The sequence below is a fragment of the Pelophylax lessonae genome, assembly GCF_965119305.1.
Source record: "Pelophylax lessonae genome assembly, chromosome: 3".
NCBI lineage: Eukaryota > Metazoa > Chordata > Amphibia > Anura > Ranidae > Pelophylax > Pelophylax lessonae.
Window position 1 is genome coordinate 347,866,723 of NC_138770.1, and position 17,137 is coordinate 347,883,859.

Genomic DNA, 17,137 nt, shown 5'->3' on the forward strand with positions numbered 1-17,137 from the left:
TCTTCCTGAAGTGCATTTGTGAGGTTAGGCACTGATGAAGATGAGAAGGTCTGGCTCGCAGTCTCCGCTATAATTCATTCCAAAGGCGTTCTATCGTTTAAAGGTCAAGACTCTGTTCAGGCCAGTCAAGTTCCTCCACCCCAAACCCACTCATCCATGTCTTTATGGATCTTAATCTGTGCACTGGTGTGCAGTCATGTTGGAACAGGAAGGGCCTACCTCAAACTGTTCCCACAAAGTTGGGAGCATGAAATTGTTCAAAATGTCTTGGTATGCTGACACCTTAAGAATTCCCTTCACTGCCACTAAGGGGCCAAGCACAACCCCTGAAAAACAACCCCACACTATAACCCCCCCCCCCCCCACCTAAATGATTTGGACCAGTGCACAAGGCAAGGTCCATAAAGACATAGAAAAACAAGTTTGGGGTGGAGGAACTTGACTGGCCTGCACAGAACTGAACCTGAACCTGCGATCTGTCCTTGTGTCACTCAGTCACCTCCCCCCCACACATGTCAGTAATCACCAGGCATACATTAACCCCTCCCTCTCCAATAAAATTAACCCCTTCCCTGCCAGTGTCATTTTTACAGTAACAGTGCATATTTATAGCACTGATTATTGTAGTAAAGTCACTGGTATCCCCAAAAGTGTCAAAAATGTCATTCAAGGGTCCGATCTGTCCGCCGCAATGTCGCAGTCCCACAAAAAAAAACGCAGATCGCCGCCATTACTCGTTAAAAAAAAACACCAAAAATTACAGAAATCTTTCCCTTAGTAAACGCAATAACTTTTGCGCAAACCAATTAAAATACGCTTATTGCGATTTTTTTTACCAAAAATATGTAGCAGAAAACAAATTGGCCTAAAATGATAAAAAAATTTGATTTTTACTTTTTTTTGGGGGGGGGGGGGGAATTTCATATAAAAAAATCTGAAAAATATTGTTATTTTTTTTAAATTGTTGCTCTTTTTTTGTTTATAGCGCAAAAAGTAAAAATCGCACAGGTGATCAAATACCACCAAAAGAAAGCTCTATTTATGGGGAAAAAAAAGACGTAAATTTTGTTTGGGTATGGCGTTGCATGACCGCGCAATTGTCAGTTAAAATCGCACAGTGCCGAATCGCAAAAAGTGGCCTGGACGTAGGACAACAAAATCCTCCGGTGGTAAAGTGGTAAAATAAACAAGCTGGAGTTAGAAGCCGATTGGTTTCTCTGCAGAGGTGTGACTAATTTTGCACTCTCTAGCTTTAGTAAATAAACCCCTAAGCATCAAGGGCTCTTCCTTCCCAAAAACAAAAGGCTTAAAATTGTGAGATTTGATGCAAGCTATCAGCAATATTTTGTTTTTAATGATTTTTTTTAAATAATCTGAATTAGTTTGAAAACTGATCCATTTATCACTGTATTCAACAAAACTGGGCTGATTTTTTAAAACAGGAAAACCAATTAAAATATAAAGTTACAAATAATATCAAATCAGGTTTAACTTATTTTATGGGAAAAAAAATGAAAAAAAATAATAATATTAGTTACTATTAACAGTGACTTCACTGTTTATTTTCATTTATTTACTTTAGTTCTGTTTAATATAGCTCCAAAAAGCCATATCCAAGACTGTCTGAAATGTTACAACTCTTTGTCATGGTTTTACCTGTACTTGCCATTTTACAGCTTATTGATCCTTGTGCATAAAAATACAAATCATTTTATACTGTAGATGTGGCGTTCATTTTTGGTTAGAGACAGAAGATTCAAAGAGAAATTATAGTGTATATTCGGTGTAAACATATTTTAAGATAATGTTATAGATTTTAACTTTAAAGTAGTTTTTGATATATTACTAATATTCTTACATGCTTCATCTTTCGCATTTTCTTATTATATAAAACACACAGATTTCTTTTCTTTTTTTTTTTTTACATGTTTTTACAAAACTCAATAGTGATTATTTGACGTCACTTTTATCAAGCAATGTGCTTCAACAGGAAATCTCTGCACTTAAAAAATGGTTAACTGGTTAATTAACCACTTTACCTCTGCCCACAGTAATATTACTGCGGCAGAGTGGCTCGTTATCGTCTGACGACGTAGTACTACGTCGTCAGACACTCCCCCTTCTGGGCAGCGCCTGCGCGCCGCCGGAGGCTCGCTCCTGCTGTTTTCGGTCACAGTGGGAGTCGGGCCAGGGGAAGAGCAGTGGCGATCGCCGCCGCTCATCCCCGATCATCGGGGATCTAGTGTGGAGATCCGCCCGCCTGTGTAAACACAAGCGGGCGGATCTCCCAAGTGACAGGGAGTGACAGATTGGAGTGTTCAGCATAGCTGGACATCCGATCTGTCCTTCTGTCACATAGTCACCTCCCCCCCACACGTCAGTAAGCACCAGGCATACATTAACCCCTCCCTCTCCAATAAAATTAACCCCTTCCCTGCCAGTGTCATTGTTACAGTAACAGTGCATATTTATAGCACTGATTACTGCAGTAATGTCACTGGTACCCCCAAAAGTGTCAAAAATGTCAGTCAAGGGTCCGATCTGTCCGCCGCAATGTCGCAGTACCGCAAAAAAAATCGCAGATCGCCGCCATTACGCGTTAAAAAAAAAACACCAAAAATGACAGAAATCTTTCCCTTTGTTAGTAAACGCAATAACTTTTGCGCAAACCAATCAAAATACGCTTATTGTGATTTTTTTTACCAAACATGGGTAGCAGAAAACAAATTAGCCAAAAATGTAAAAAAAAAATAGTTTTTTACATCTTTTTTGGGGGGAATTTCATATAAAAAAATGTTAAAAATATTGTTATTTTTTCAAAATAAACGCTCTTTTTTTGTTTATAGTGCAAAAAGTAAAAATCGCACAGGTGATCAAATACCACCAAAAGAAAGCTCTGTTTGTGGGAAAAAAAGGACGTAAATTTTGTTTGGGTACAGCGTCGCACGACCACGCAATTGTCAGTTAAAGTCGCACAGCGCCGAATCGCAAAAAGTGGCCTGGACGTAAGACAGCAAAATCCTCCGGTGGTAAAGTGGTTAATATTGGTATTTTATTTAGTGAACCTGGGATGAACCCTTTACATTAAGGCATTTTCTTTATTTTACTGGTCAGTGGGAATAAAGTAGTACTTAGTAGTACTTAGGAGATCCGCCCGTTTTGTTTACACAAGCGGGCGGATCTCCAGACTCGATCCCCCTGCCGCTGCTCCTCCCCTGGCCCGACTCCCGCTGTGACTGAATACAGCGGAAGCGAGCCTCTGGCGGAGCGAGCGAGCCTCCGGCGGCGCACGCGCGCCGCCGAGAAGGGGGAGTGTCTGCCAATGTAGGTCTACGTCGTCAGACCTACAAGAGCCACTTTGCCGCAGTAGAGCTCTAGTGAGCAGCGGTAAAGTGGTTAAGCTTTGGCAATAAAACCTGGAAGTTGATTGGTTTCTACACAGAAATGTGACTGATTTTGCACTCTCTAGCTTCAGTAAATCAGCCCCTTATTGATCTTAATATTTGTTTACACTTCATGCATTCAATAAACACATTACATTCAATGCAGATTGTCAGACATTGTAACTTGAGAATTAAAATGTGTAGTGGAGGATGCCATAATAAAATCTTCTCAATGTCATCCTTAGATCACGTTGACTACCATTGGTTATGGTGACAAAACCCCACACACATGGCTTGGAAGACTTCTCTCAGCTGGGTTTGCTCTGCTTGGCATTTCCTTCTTTGCGTTACCTGCAGTGAGTATTAAACTTAAAGTCACAAAAACAATCCAGATACATAATGCTGACATTTAGATAAGCATTACACAAGGAGTGGTGTTTTACATCTCACATGTTTGCAACTGTAGGATAAAAAATGTCTGTCTATCTATCTATCTATCTATCTATCTATCTATCTATCTATCTATCTATCTATCTATCTATCTATCTATCTATCTATCTATCTATCTATCTATCTATCTATCTATCTATCTATCTATCTATCTATCTATCTATCTATCTATCTATCTATCTATCTATCTACCCATTTGACGATACAAAAATGTTGTAGATAGATAAATAGGTGGACAGATTAAAAGGGGTAGTTGGGGGGGGGGGGGGGACTTTATATGAAAACTGCAAGGGTTATTTACAAGTAGTGTGCAAAAGTGTAGCCAGCAGCAATAATTCAGACTTATGGTTGCTGTTTGTCAGTAGGCAAGTACATATTTTTCACCAGACAACTATTGTTTTCCAGGGCAGCACTCACAGAAATAATTAAGAAAAAACAACAGCAGTCTCTTGCAGTGTTAGTTTATCTTAAACTATATCCCCATGAGCCATATTAATATAGTACACTCAGATTCTTCTTTAACATTCTAGAGGAAAGTTTTTTTTTTTAATATCAGCATTCTCTTAATTAATAAAGTTAATATCCTCCTTTTAGATTGTTGCCTGTGATCTGTAGCCCACATATTAGTCTTTGTCCACTGGAGAATTGTGTTATTGAATTTATTCTTTTTTAGATCAATACCTGCAAGAAGAAGGTTTTTAATGAGGCCACAATGCTGAGTTTAAAAGTACCATAATATGCTCAGTTTTGATTATTTGAGACCAATTAAAATAAAAACAGAAGTTGGAACATTCTTCCACTGTTAACGTATCCTGAGAAGACTCAGTCAATGAAGTGGGAAGATGCTAAATGAAATGTTATATGTCAAGCTGATGACTGTCTTTGAAAGTCAGTTAAGGTTTTATATAACCTCGTTATATAATGTGTGGGTGGCTTCTGACATTTAGCTCCCTAATAGGTGTAAGCAGGGTAACAATAAAATATTATTTTATCCATCCAGATGATTACACTTTATGTGTTTTAAAATGTAATCGATATATGAAATGAAAGAATACATTTTAAATGAAAGTATTTAATACAGTACAGCGGCTAAAATTTCACGCATACACATTTTAATTCACCAAAACTTTTGTTACACATTTTATTAATTATACTTCCTATTTCCATGCTAAAAAACATTTGAGAATAACACTGATACTATAGTGTAATTTGTCTTTTTCATATGCATATTGCCTTCTTACACCATACGATAAGCCTTTTTTTTAAGCTAGGCTACACAGTGATCATAGTTTGCAGAATGTATTAAACACACCTACTTTTTTAGAGATTCCAAGGAAATTACTAGTTGCTGCAACCATCTGTGATTTAACTAGCAGCCTAAATGAGAACTGTTTATTGTGGTAACCTGCAATTTGTCACAAATTATGATTTTACATACCGTTTTTGTGACTAAAATGTGCTCATGTTGGTAAGGTCATGGGTCAAAGGTATAATTTTCTTACAAATCCACGATTTCACATATCCACACATTTTCAGAAATATTGTATCTGTAATTTTGTCACAGAAAATATAGAGTCTAATTCCAAGTTGAGGATATAGTGTTCATGTCAGGACATTGCTCCTCTATACCCTGCTTCATTTAGGATATATCTCTTCATTCCCCCTACTACAAACACTAATGTGTCCATAGAAATGGGATAATAGTCTTCCAACCATTCAGTTTTTTCACTAAAAAAATAAAGGCTATTCACTTAGCAATGTGTGGCATGTCTGGTGTTTGACTCCCAAAGCAGATTTTTAATTTTTTTTTAAACAAACATCCTCTTGTGCACCACTATATAAAATTAGCCCCATCATAACAGAAGGTAAAACAAATCCTAATGGACACAATTTTGCAACTTTGACATCTTTTAGTAAAACATTACATATCTCCAGCTAGGGATGATCGAACTTTTCAAAAGTTCGGTTCGACCAGAACACCCGAACTTCCCGAAAGTTCGGGTCCGGATTCCAGAACCCCATTGAAATCAATGGGACCCGAACTTCGGTAATAAAAAAACACAATTTTGAAGCCCTAAAACCCAATAAATGTCCCTAAAAAGTGCCTAGGGTTCTGGGTCATGCACCAGGGACTATTAATCACACAAAAAAAGTTCTTAAAAATTGTCGTTTTTGATAAAGAGCCAATTATTGAAAAAATTATTGAAAAAACAAAAATGAGATTTCTTTGGATTTAGAGTCTGGGGGGTCTAAAAAGTGTCCTGTGAAGTTTCAGCTCTGTAGCATGTCCAGAACCAGAAAAAAAAAGATTGTTTGTCTTAGAATTGCAGTAGAGCAGGCATATGGCTCCGCTTTTTTCACACCTGGCCGTTTTTGTTGCAGGCGTTTATTGGGCTTTTTTGTGGACGTCTTTGGAGGCAGGCATGACATCTGAACTTCTGTGTAGGGGTATATATACACACACACCCTGACACTTAACACTTTCCCTACAGAAACTAGATTATTGAATCTAACTATAGTGGAAAATAGTACCCTACCTACACTAGATATCCCTTTCCTCACACTTATAATTGCTAAATGACACTTTTGAAGCAGGAGTAACAGAACTGCTTCCACTCTCTTCCACAGCCCCTGTATTACAGTGCTAGAGATTTGGCGGGGCTATGTTATATACTGGGGGGCGTATTCACTACTGATTTGCCTCTGGACCCCCTAGTCACTCCAATCACATTCCTAGCATCCTCCTGCCCCCTCAATTGGCTTTTACTGATGGTTCTGGTCCAATCACAGGCTTTTAAAGCCCAGTTCCTGTCCCATTGCATTTTGGTCAGTTCTGGTTGCCGAATTCCGAAATTTTTTCCGCAAAAAGTTTGGAATTCGGTCGAATTTCGAACAGTCAATGTTCGGGTCGACCTGATGGTCGACCCGAACCGTTCGATCATCCCTAATCACCAGATCTACTTTGTGTAACAAGGTGGATTATATTTTTTTTCAATAACAAATTGGGCTTTTTTTTGGGTGGTAAATGGTAATAGAGATCTCCTGTTTATTATTATTATTATTATCATCAAAGGCAAACTGGTGCAAAATAGTAAAAAATATATATATTTTTTAATTAAACATTTTTTGCTATTACCATAACTTACTACCAAAGAACAACCCAAAATACTTTCTCCTGGTCCTGGCGGTCACAGTGATACCACATATGTGAATGTTATTTGTTGTTTGTACCTGTAGTAGGGCCCAGAAAAAATAGTGCCCATTTTGCTTTTTTGTTTTTATCCTACCTAAAACACACTGACACTAATTGATACTGATACTAATTTTTTTTTTTAAATCTTACCTAAAATATAAAGACCCTAATTTTGACCTTTGTCCCTTACCTTGACCCTAACACTAACCCTGACACTGACCTAGATCAAACCTTGATCAAGCTATTTTTTCCCCTATTTAAAAAAAAAAAAAAATAAATGTATTTACTTTTTTTTTCCTTTACACACACGTGTTTTTTTACATTTTTCTCCCCTGGCATGGATGCATAGAATATTTCTCTCCATTCAAAAGGAGAAGAAAACACAGGGGTGGGCTGCACGATGACTGATCAGAGGCTATCACAGAAATCAGGGGATGGGGAAACGGGTTTCCCAGCCCCTGATCGTAGTACGAGACTCAGGGCCCTCGGTGAAAGCCCAGGCTCTGTGCTAGGAGCACGCTGTGCAGAGGGCTCCCAGTACAAACACAGGTATGCATATATGTGGCCTCACAGAACAAGACCCACTTCAGTGGGGCTCCATATATGTGTACAGTCAGCAGAAAGGGGGTTAAAGTTGAACTATAGGCAAAACTTTTTTCTTTCATTTTGAATAGAGTAAGGGAGGGTTTTATTTTTGCCATCTATGTCCCATTGGGGAGATTCCCTTTCATTTGCTGTCCTATAGGCAATACTGAAACCAAGAGGAAATCCCTGAAAATTAAGGGAATATCTTGCCCCCCCCCCCAGGTCACCAAAACTAGTGTCCCCATTTAAAGGTTACCCCCCCCCCCCCCCATCACTTTCATTTTTGATGATAACAGTAAACAGGACAAATGGAGAGAATGGATCCCTGAATCTCCTTCTAAAGGGGGGCACAGACAGCAATAAAAACCTGACAGGTATTCAAATCGATTTCAACTCTATTCAGAAAAAGGAAGTTTTGCTTTAGTTATAATTTATACAAATTTTACTGCTGGTAAGAAAAGATACAGAGACAACAAATATGTTTTTTTTTTCTGACTGTTGGGTATATAATCATGGTAGAAAAAAAAATAAATAAAATTTAAGGACTTGCGGATGTATCCCCCCCCCCAAAAAAAAAAAAAACCCTGCAGGACAATGGCATAATGTGCTAGTATGCAACGCATACTAGCACATTATGAAATACTTACCTTAGAACAAAGCCCCGACACGGCTGTGAGTGGCCAGAGCCGCGATGACCTCACTCCCGTGCATGGACTTTCCGGTAGGAGCCGGCAAGGAGCTCCCGCAAGATACGCCAGACCTTCAGAGCGCATGCGCCGCTGGTGTCAGCAGCTGCATGCATGGTGAATATCTCCTAAACCGTGCAGGTTTAGGAGATATTAATTTTACCTACAGGTAAACGTTATTATAGGCTTACCTGTAGGTAAAAGTTAAAAAGCAGAGTATACTACCGCTTTAATAGTAACAGTGTGCTGTAGTAAAGCATGGGGATAATAGCAGCATACTTAGATAGTGGTAGGCCTTCATGAATTTACATTACTGGGATATGGGCCTCTAAATAGTGATAATTTGAAATGTCATAGGCAAATATTTTAATGCTCACAACACTTGGGCTATGAATAGGCAATGAAATATGCAGTTGACAAACAGCCAATCGTAACAGTAAGTGGGAAGAAAATGTACAAATATGACATAATGTGGGCAAAAAATGGGCAATTATGAAAAATTATAAAAAAAATATGGGCTGTCCCTACACACACACAACCAATGCAGCCACCTTCCCTCCCCAGGAAAAAATCCTCCCCTATTTTCTTCTTGCTAAATTCCCCCCTCATTTCCCCACATACAATCTGAGGGAGAGGACAGTGGTGGGGGCAGTTATAGACAACCCTAACACCTGTGTGGCTGTTCCTGGGGCAGACTGCAGTACCTGCGTCCATCCCACCCTCCAGGGTTGCCACTGTAGTAAAAGTTCACTTTGTAAAATGAATGCCAGTAAATAGAGGAAATTTGTGAATACCCAACAATGAATGATGGGAATCTAAAATACAGCAATCCTGCTACCACAGGATTGGTTGATTGATGCAAACATAGCTTCTTTTTTATTACTAAGCCCAATGAACATTCATTGATTTACAATGTAAAAAAAAAAATCTAGGTATCAAACCTACAAACTGTAAGCAATAAAGGCATTTTAAAGAGGGGGTATAAACCCTGTCAACTACCCAACTTTACATTTCTATCAAGGGATGAAACAGAGGATCTCTGTACACACCCATAGCCCAGCAATTGTTAGCATCAGTTCCATATTTGGTGTCTGTAGCCCTGAGGACAGCTCTGACAACTGTCGTGCGTTACACGTTCGAGAATATTATTCTGAACAAAGTATAACAAGTTCTTTTTAATCGATTCATTTCTTTTTAACAGCATATACCAATCATAGTGAATTCATACTTTAATAGAGAATTTATAAGCATATTTATTCACAAGACATGTATTCACAAATAATAGTTAGATCTGGGGTGACACAAAAAGATAACTTCACAGAAAATACAAACTTAAATGATAAATGCAAATGGGATATTTGGCTCAGTAATATCAGTAACAAGAAGCAGGATCACGTTTTCCCAGGAATAATAAAAACCATAGACCAAGCGTTCTAAATATCAGACCAAAATTGTCTGCGAATTGCGTAGCCAACCGTCACTCTGCAGCAGTTGGAGTGAGAATAGACCATGCAAAACGGGAGACTAATTAGCTAATATTGCGCTAAATTGGTAATAAAAAAATGTAGAAAAACAAAAATAAGTTTTTAGAGAAAAATCTACTATGGTTGAAATGACTGGGAATGTAATCTATTTACCCTGAGAATAAGAGTTGAAGCATATAAAGAAAACCGTAAAATAGGAAAAAATAATCAAATAATCGGCAATGTATATTTACCACTTTAAAATGGCTGCTGGCTCAAAATGATCATTACCAGAGTCCTAAGATGGCTGCTTTTCCCAAAATGGTGGCTGGTTAGGGAGGAGTTTTTGACTGGCGTCCTTCAGAGTTTCAAGAGTCAAGTAAGGGGTGGAGCAGGATGGAGTATGTATGAGTGAGTATGAGTGTGGATGGATGGATGGATGTGTGTGTGTTGAAGTGTATTGAAGTGTTGTAGTTTTTCCATCTCACATCTGGGTTCCTTTTTATTTTGTATTAAAAAAAGGGCCGTAAAAATTACAATAAGCCGAACCCAGAAGGAGGAACTTCATTCCCATTGGTTGGAATAATTTAACCACTAACTGGTTGGGTCATTGGGCAACACCTCCACTAGTAACCATGTATGTTAAAATTATGTGATGAACATTTCTTAATTTAGTTATAGTACTAATAGAAAGAAATATGAAAATATATCCAGATTCTCATGGTGCAGGCATGGCCATCTGATATTTCTATCATATATCTATGTAAGGTCCAGATCTGGTAACGCCATTTAATGAGTATGCATTATTAATACAGTATATATGTTGATTAAGAATAAATTATTTACCTATATACTATATATTTCACATTTAGTAGAGTTAAAAACTATATGGATACATATACAGTTATAGTATATATTGCTACACAACAACTTGTATATGTAAACTTCCTACACATGAGTTATTTCCAATCAGAATATTATCTACTAGAGGATTATTATGCAAGCAAACTATAAAATCATGATTTGGGATTGGATGTAAAATATGGGATATAGTCTGACCATTATACACTAGTATATAATAGATATAACGTAATTCTCAATAGAATATTGTCCATATAACCATAATCTCTACATCCCCTCTTGGTATATGATGGACCATGGAAGTTGTAGATACTTATGATCATATTCCCAAATATTTTAAAATAATGTCTGAGTAGTATGCATTGGATAACACATTTTACTGCTTTTCTCTTTGAGTTCTGTTGTATGTAAATCTTCTCCCCAAGGTTGTCTCGCCTGGGATAAGCAATTTAGCTGGCTGTGTTTCCATAGTATTATATTCAAGGCTCTTCAAATACAATCTCTTTTAGTGACCATAGGATATAGCTTTTTTATCACAAGGATTGCAAACACAGCTTACCACCCTTCAATAAGGTGATAAAAACACAGGATGTTCTGTTTCACGAAGCCTTGTGAATGCCTTGAGTCTAACCCTGTTTTTTTTTCTTTGGGGGGGGGGGAGGGGGGCTTATTCAGTCCTTAAATCTTCTTATGCAATTTATGAAAGATATGTCTATTTCTTCACCATAGTTCTGACACAACCATCAAAGTCTCAGAACAAAAATGTTAAAAGAAAAGCTAAGAAATATGTATATTGGTTGTTTAATGACCCTTTGGTGCTTGTATTTGTTCTCTATCGTAATTAATGTTTGGCAATGCTTTTTGCAGTATCAGAAACAGACCAACTAACACATTACATTACAGGGTATTCTTGGATCCGGGTTTGCCTTAAAAGTTCAGGAACAGCACCGACAGAAGCACTTTGAAAAGAGGAGGAATCCTGCTGCTAGTTTAATTCAGGTGAGGGCAGAGGAATCTTGTATGTTCTTGTGACCTTTGTGAAATACAAATCCAATGTAATCAAAGCCAGAATATGCATTTACAGTACGTCTTTTATCATAATAACATACTAATGCGTGTTTTAAAACTCTTGCAATTAAATAACTGGATTTGTTATGGGCAGGAACCTATTCCTCTATTATCATTGAGAAAAAGATACTGATGTTTTCTTATCACACAAAAAAAAAAAGTAAAATATGCAGTAACTATATAGGAAAAAAGATTATATAAGGGCTTAAAAGCTGAGAAACCCTTACCTTGTAAAACATGTATCAGATGCATGGGACACATAATGCAGTTTTCATGTCTTCAACAAATGTTCCACCATACTTTATGGTGAAAAAACAATTAAATGTATTCATATAGCACTTTAATCAATATTATCATAACAATGTGACAAAAAATCATAAGCAGAAAAAACAGAGCACCATAAACACATAGCTAACTGTAAGCACATTCATTGGCTGGACAGCAATCAAATGTGTGCATTCATATGGCAAATGCACTTTCATTATTATCTAAGTACATTACAAGCACATGTACGTATCAGTGGTTCCAGAAGCATTTACCAAGAGCAATAAAGACATATGGCTGTGTGCAGATTTGCTATCTTTTCCTGTGCTTCATTGGCATTGCAGTATAATGCACTTTGCCTCTGCATGTCTGCATGTTTATCTTACAAATTTAGCAGAATTGAGAAAGTGAAAATACTATCTCCCATACACTCAAGAAAGCTTTTTGAATAAGTATCACTATTTTAGATGGCCTTTAGAATTTTTCCTTTTCAGGTTACTAAAATAGCATGCACCTGTGTGGTAACTGAAGGCTGAGCCACTGCAAGTTTGGAACATTGGACCCTCTCAAAGCACCTCCAATTAAATGGGAATTATGAAGTGAAAGTGGTACCCCCAACAGAGATAACCTTGTCCCCAGTCTCATTGCTCACATTTGCTGTATCTCTTGCAGTGATGACAGTCCGGGTCTTAAATGTCTTTTCAAAGGTTTTCTTTCAAACACCAAGGGGTTGGGTTAGGTGAAATACACAGCAGTAGCACATCTTCTCAAAGCTAGCAGTCTATGCATGGAGCCCAGATTTAGCCTGCACACAGCAGACAGAAGTGGCATCTAATACAATAGAGGTTCCTATGTTTTCTCTGTATCAGGTAGTGACTCCCCTGCAATATCATTAAAACTACTGAATCAATATGGGTAAAGCAGTGGGCAAGTAAAGATTCATGCGGTGTCCCCAGTAGTACCCTTGTAGTAGTCAGATCATCGTGGGTAAGGTGCATTCCTAAGTAATTATTAAGCACCCATGGTAGGCCAAGTGGACTGAAGCCCTCAGGCCTGGGCAAGAGCCCAGTACCTTACACCCAGATAATAATATGTAGGCAAAGACCCCTTCAGAAGTATGGCAAGGATTTTTGTTAAAGCAAGTCCGAAGATCACCAACAACAAAGTCATCAGTGGTTGGATAAGCAACCAACAATAGGGCCAACCATAATACATTTCTAGTTCATTCCTCTGGATCTCTCAACATAGAGTCTTGATGACACAACACAAGAAGCCTACAAGCACACCCTACTGGAGAAATAAATGTACTACAGCAAAACTGTGCAGGTTTAACCACTTGCCTACTGTGCACTTAAACACCCTTCCCATCCAGGCCAATTTTCAGCTTTCAGCGCTCTCACACTTCGAATGACAATTGCGCGGTCATGCTACACTGTACCCATATGAAATTTTTATCATTTTTTTCACACAAACAGAGCTTTCTTTTGGTGGTATTTAATCATCTCTGGGTTTTTTATTTTTTACAAAAAAAAAGAAAAAAGACAGAAAATTTTGAAAAAAAAAAAAAAGTTTTTCTTATTTTCTGCGAGTAAATTTTGAAAATAAATTTTTCTCCCTCACTGATGTGCGCTGATGAGGCGGCACTGATGGGCACTGATAGGCTGCACTGATGGGCACTGATGAGGTGGTACTTATGGGCACTGATGAGGAGGTACTAATATGCCGCACTGATGAGCACTGATAGGCGGCACTGATAGGCGGCACTGATAGGCGGCACTGCTGGGCACTGAGAGGTGGCACTGCTGGGCACTGAGAGGTGGCACTGCTGGGCACTGAGAGATGGCACTGCTGGGCACTGAGAGGTGGCACTGCTGGGCACTGAGAGGTGGCACTGCTGGGCACTGAGAGGCGGCACTGACGGGCGGCACTGATAGGCGGCACTGATGGGCACTGGCGGATGGCACTGATGGACACTGACGGGTGACAGTGATGAGCACTGACGGGCGGCACTGATGAGCACTGATGGGCAGCACCATCAGTGCCCACACTCAGTGCCCATAGTGCTGCCAGTCAGTGCTCATCAGTGCCTAGATGAGCAGGCACTGATGGGCACTGACTGGCAGCACTATGGGCACTGATTGTGGGCATTGATGGGGGCACTGATGGCGGGCACTGTGGGCACTGATGGTGGGGGCAGTGTGTGTGTTTTTTTACCTTCAGTAATCAGGGCACTGGTGATCAGTGCCCTGATTACATTTGTCTGTGTCCCCAGCAGCTGTCGGCTCCCCCTCCTTCCTCACACTGCAGTGTCTGTGTGAGGAAGGAGCGCCGGCGATGAGAGATGATCTCATATGTTTACATATGAGATCATCTCTCATTGGACGGCTTGATCACGTGGTGAATGGCCGCTGTGATTGGCCATTCACCACGATCTGTGATCGGCCGTGTCCAAGGGACACGGCCGACACAGATTCCCCCCGATGCGCGCTCGCAGGAGCGCGCGGGGGGGCGTGTCACTGGAGGCCGTTTAAAAACGGCCTCCCGAAAATTCGAGTCCGCGCTGCAGCCGTATATAGGCTGTAGCGCGGATGGGAAGGGGTTAAAAAGGCGTGAGGGTGAGGGAACATCCCTTTGAGTACACAAAAGGAGGAAAGCAATGCAAGCAGTATGCAGCTGCATCAATCATTGTGTGTATGGCAGATACAAGCTTCACATGTTTCATTCTGCCATGATTAACAGTTGTGGTGGTATATTGCTCTTGCATAAAATGCACATGCTTTGTTTATATGTTAAAGAAATAGGAGTCTATTTAGATTGTCTTAGTTACAAAAATAATCACTTTATTATTGCACAGCCAGTGTTTCCTGGATTTTCTGTGCATTGAGAAGCAAAATAATCTCGGGCTCAAAAAACCAATAGTCATTTGGTTCAATTACACTACGCAACAGGGTCCTTACATATGCCTGTAAACAAAATATATATTTTTTTTTATCAGAGGTATGTTATTATGATTGAAGAATGACAAATGTACTGTTTACCTTCTGATTTATGGTTTTACCTCTGCATCACAATAACAATCTGAGTACACATCTACCTTTAGCAAAACAGATCCAAACCAAACACTTCTAGCCCCCTTGAACTGATCCACACTAAAGTTAGCCATAGACAGCTCAAATTTTGTCGGATTCCCACTGAATCAGACAAAATTTAAGCCATGAATGGCTTGTCCGTACCACCAGGCTAGACAAAAATTGATTAAGCTGGGCAGTACATAGATGGCCTCTGGCCAATAACCAGCGTGCACAGACACATCAGCACATCCTTGTGCATAGGCGCGCGCATCTGCGTGCTTAGGCACACGCCCTTGCATGTCCAATCCCGGGAATGGCACCAAGTTGCCCTATTTTAACCACTTTACCACCGGAGGATTTTGCTGTCTTACGTCCAGGCCACTTTTTGCGATTCGGCGCTGTGCGAATTTAACTGACAATTGCGCGGTCGTGCGACGCCATACCCAAACGAAATTTACGTCCTTTTTTTCCCACAAACAGAGCTTTCTTTTGGTGGTATTTGATCACCTGTGCGATTTTTACTTTTTGTGCTATAAACAAAAAAAGAGCATTTATTTTGAAAAAATAACAATATTTTTAACATTTTTTATATGAAATTCCTCCCAAAAAATATGTAAAAATCTAATTTTTTTTAAATTTTTGGCCAATTTGTTTTCTGCTACCTATGTTTGGTAAAACAAATCACAATAAGCATATTTTGATTGGGTTGCGCAAAAGTTATTGCTTTTACTAACTAAGGGAAAGATTTCTGTCATTTTTGGTGTTTTTTATTTTAACGAGTAATGGCGGCGATCTGTGATTTTTTTTGCGGGACTGCGACATTGCGGCGGACAGATCGGACCCTTGACTGACATTTTTGACACTTTTGGGGGTACCAGTGACATTACTGCAGTAATCAGTGCTATAAATATGCACTGTTACTGTAAAAATGACACTGGCAGGGAAGGGGTTAATTTTATTGGAGAGGGAGGGGTTAATGTATGCCTGGTGCTTACTAACGTGTGGGGGGGGAGGTGACTGAGTGAGCCAGGGACAGATCGGATGTTCAGCTATGCTGAACACTCCGATCTGTCACTCCCTGTCGCTTAGGAGATCCGCCCGCTCTGTTTACACAGGCGGGCGGATCTCCAAACTAGATTCCCCAACGATCGGGGAAGAGCAGCGGTGATTGCCGCCGCTCCTCCCCTGGCCCGACTCCCGCTGTGAATGAAAACAGCGGGAGTGCGCCTCCGAACGCCGAACGCCGCCTACAGGGGGAGGAGTCCAGCGACATAGGTCTACGTCGCTGGACGATAACGAGCCACTGTGCCGCAGTAGAGGCACAGTGGCCAGAGGTAAAGTGGTTAAGGAGGCCCTGATGTTTGCTAATCGCTGGATGTTCTTCAGCTCCCTGTGATACTTGTTCCTCTGCTATCAGCAGAAGAGTGACTACATCATCTTGGTTGTTCAGATAGCTGCAAGTTTTGCAGCTGCCTAAATATCCAGCAGTGGAGATTCATGCATCCACACTGTTTAGTATGAATTGATGAATGACTGATTCTTACTAAACAAGAGAAATTTAGACATACAGTATGGCTGACATTAAACCTATGGCACCATGTGCTTACTTACCCCACTAGTAGATCCGGGGTCTACTTTGATGCACAGTCATAATCTGCACCAGTGTTAATTTTGGCAGCAAATTTCAATTTAGTTTTAGTCTTAGTCTTAGGACTAAAATGGCATTTTAGTTTTAGTCCTATTTTAGTCTTCTGCAAGTGTTTTAGTTTTAGTCGTATTTAGTCGACTAAAACTCCAGTATATTTTAGTCGACTAAAACGCCCTACATTTTAGTCGACTAAAACTCATTTTAGTCATCTATAACCAAATGGGTGTAGTTCAATTGTAATTTGTAATGCATTATTTAAGCATTTTTCTACAATTTCAAAACTCATTATATACTACTGCTGGTCCCGGAGTGAAAAATCTAATATGTTATTATTTATGCTTTGAGCATGCACCAGTGTTAATTTTTGGCAGCAAATTTCGATTTAGTTTTAGTTATAGTCTTTTGACTAAAATGTCATTTTAGTTTTAGTCGTATTTTAGTCTTAAGACTAAAATGCCATTTTAG

The 17,137-nt window shown here is 39.5% G+C and overlaps 1 protein-coding gene across 1 annotated transcript in view; it reads left to right on the top strand.

The window, feature by feature from the left end:
* KCNQ5 (potassium voltage-gated channel subfamily Q member 5) overlaps window positions 1–17,137 on the top strand; it is a 749,354-nt gene that overhangs the window by 613,259 nt on the left and 118,958 nt on the right. The window contains exons 6-7 of the mRNA XM_082251332.1: window positions 3,629–3,739; window positions 11,525–11,620. Of these exons, the coding sequence (XP_082107458.1) occupies window positions 3,629–3,739; window positions 11,525–11,620 (207 nt within the window). The remainder of the gene's footprint in view (window positions 1–3,628; window positions 3,740–11,524; window positions 11,621–17,137) is intronic.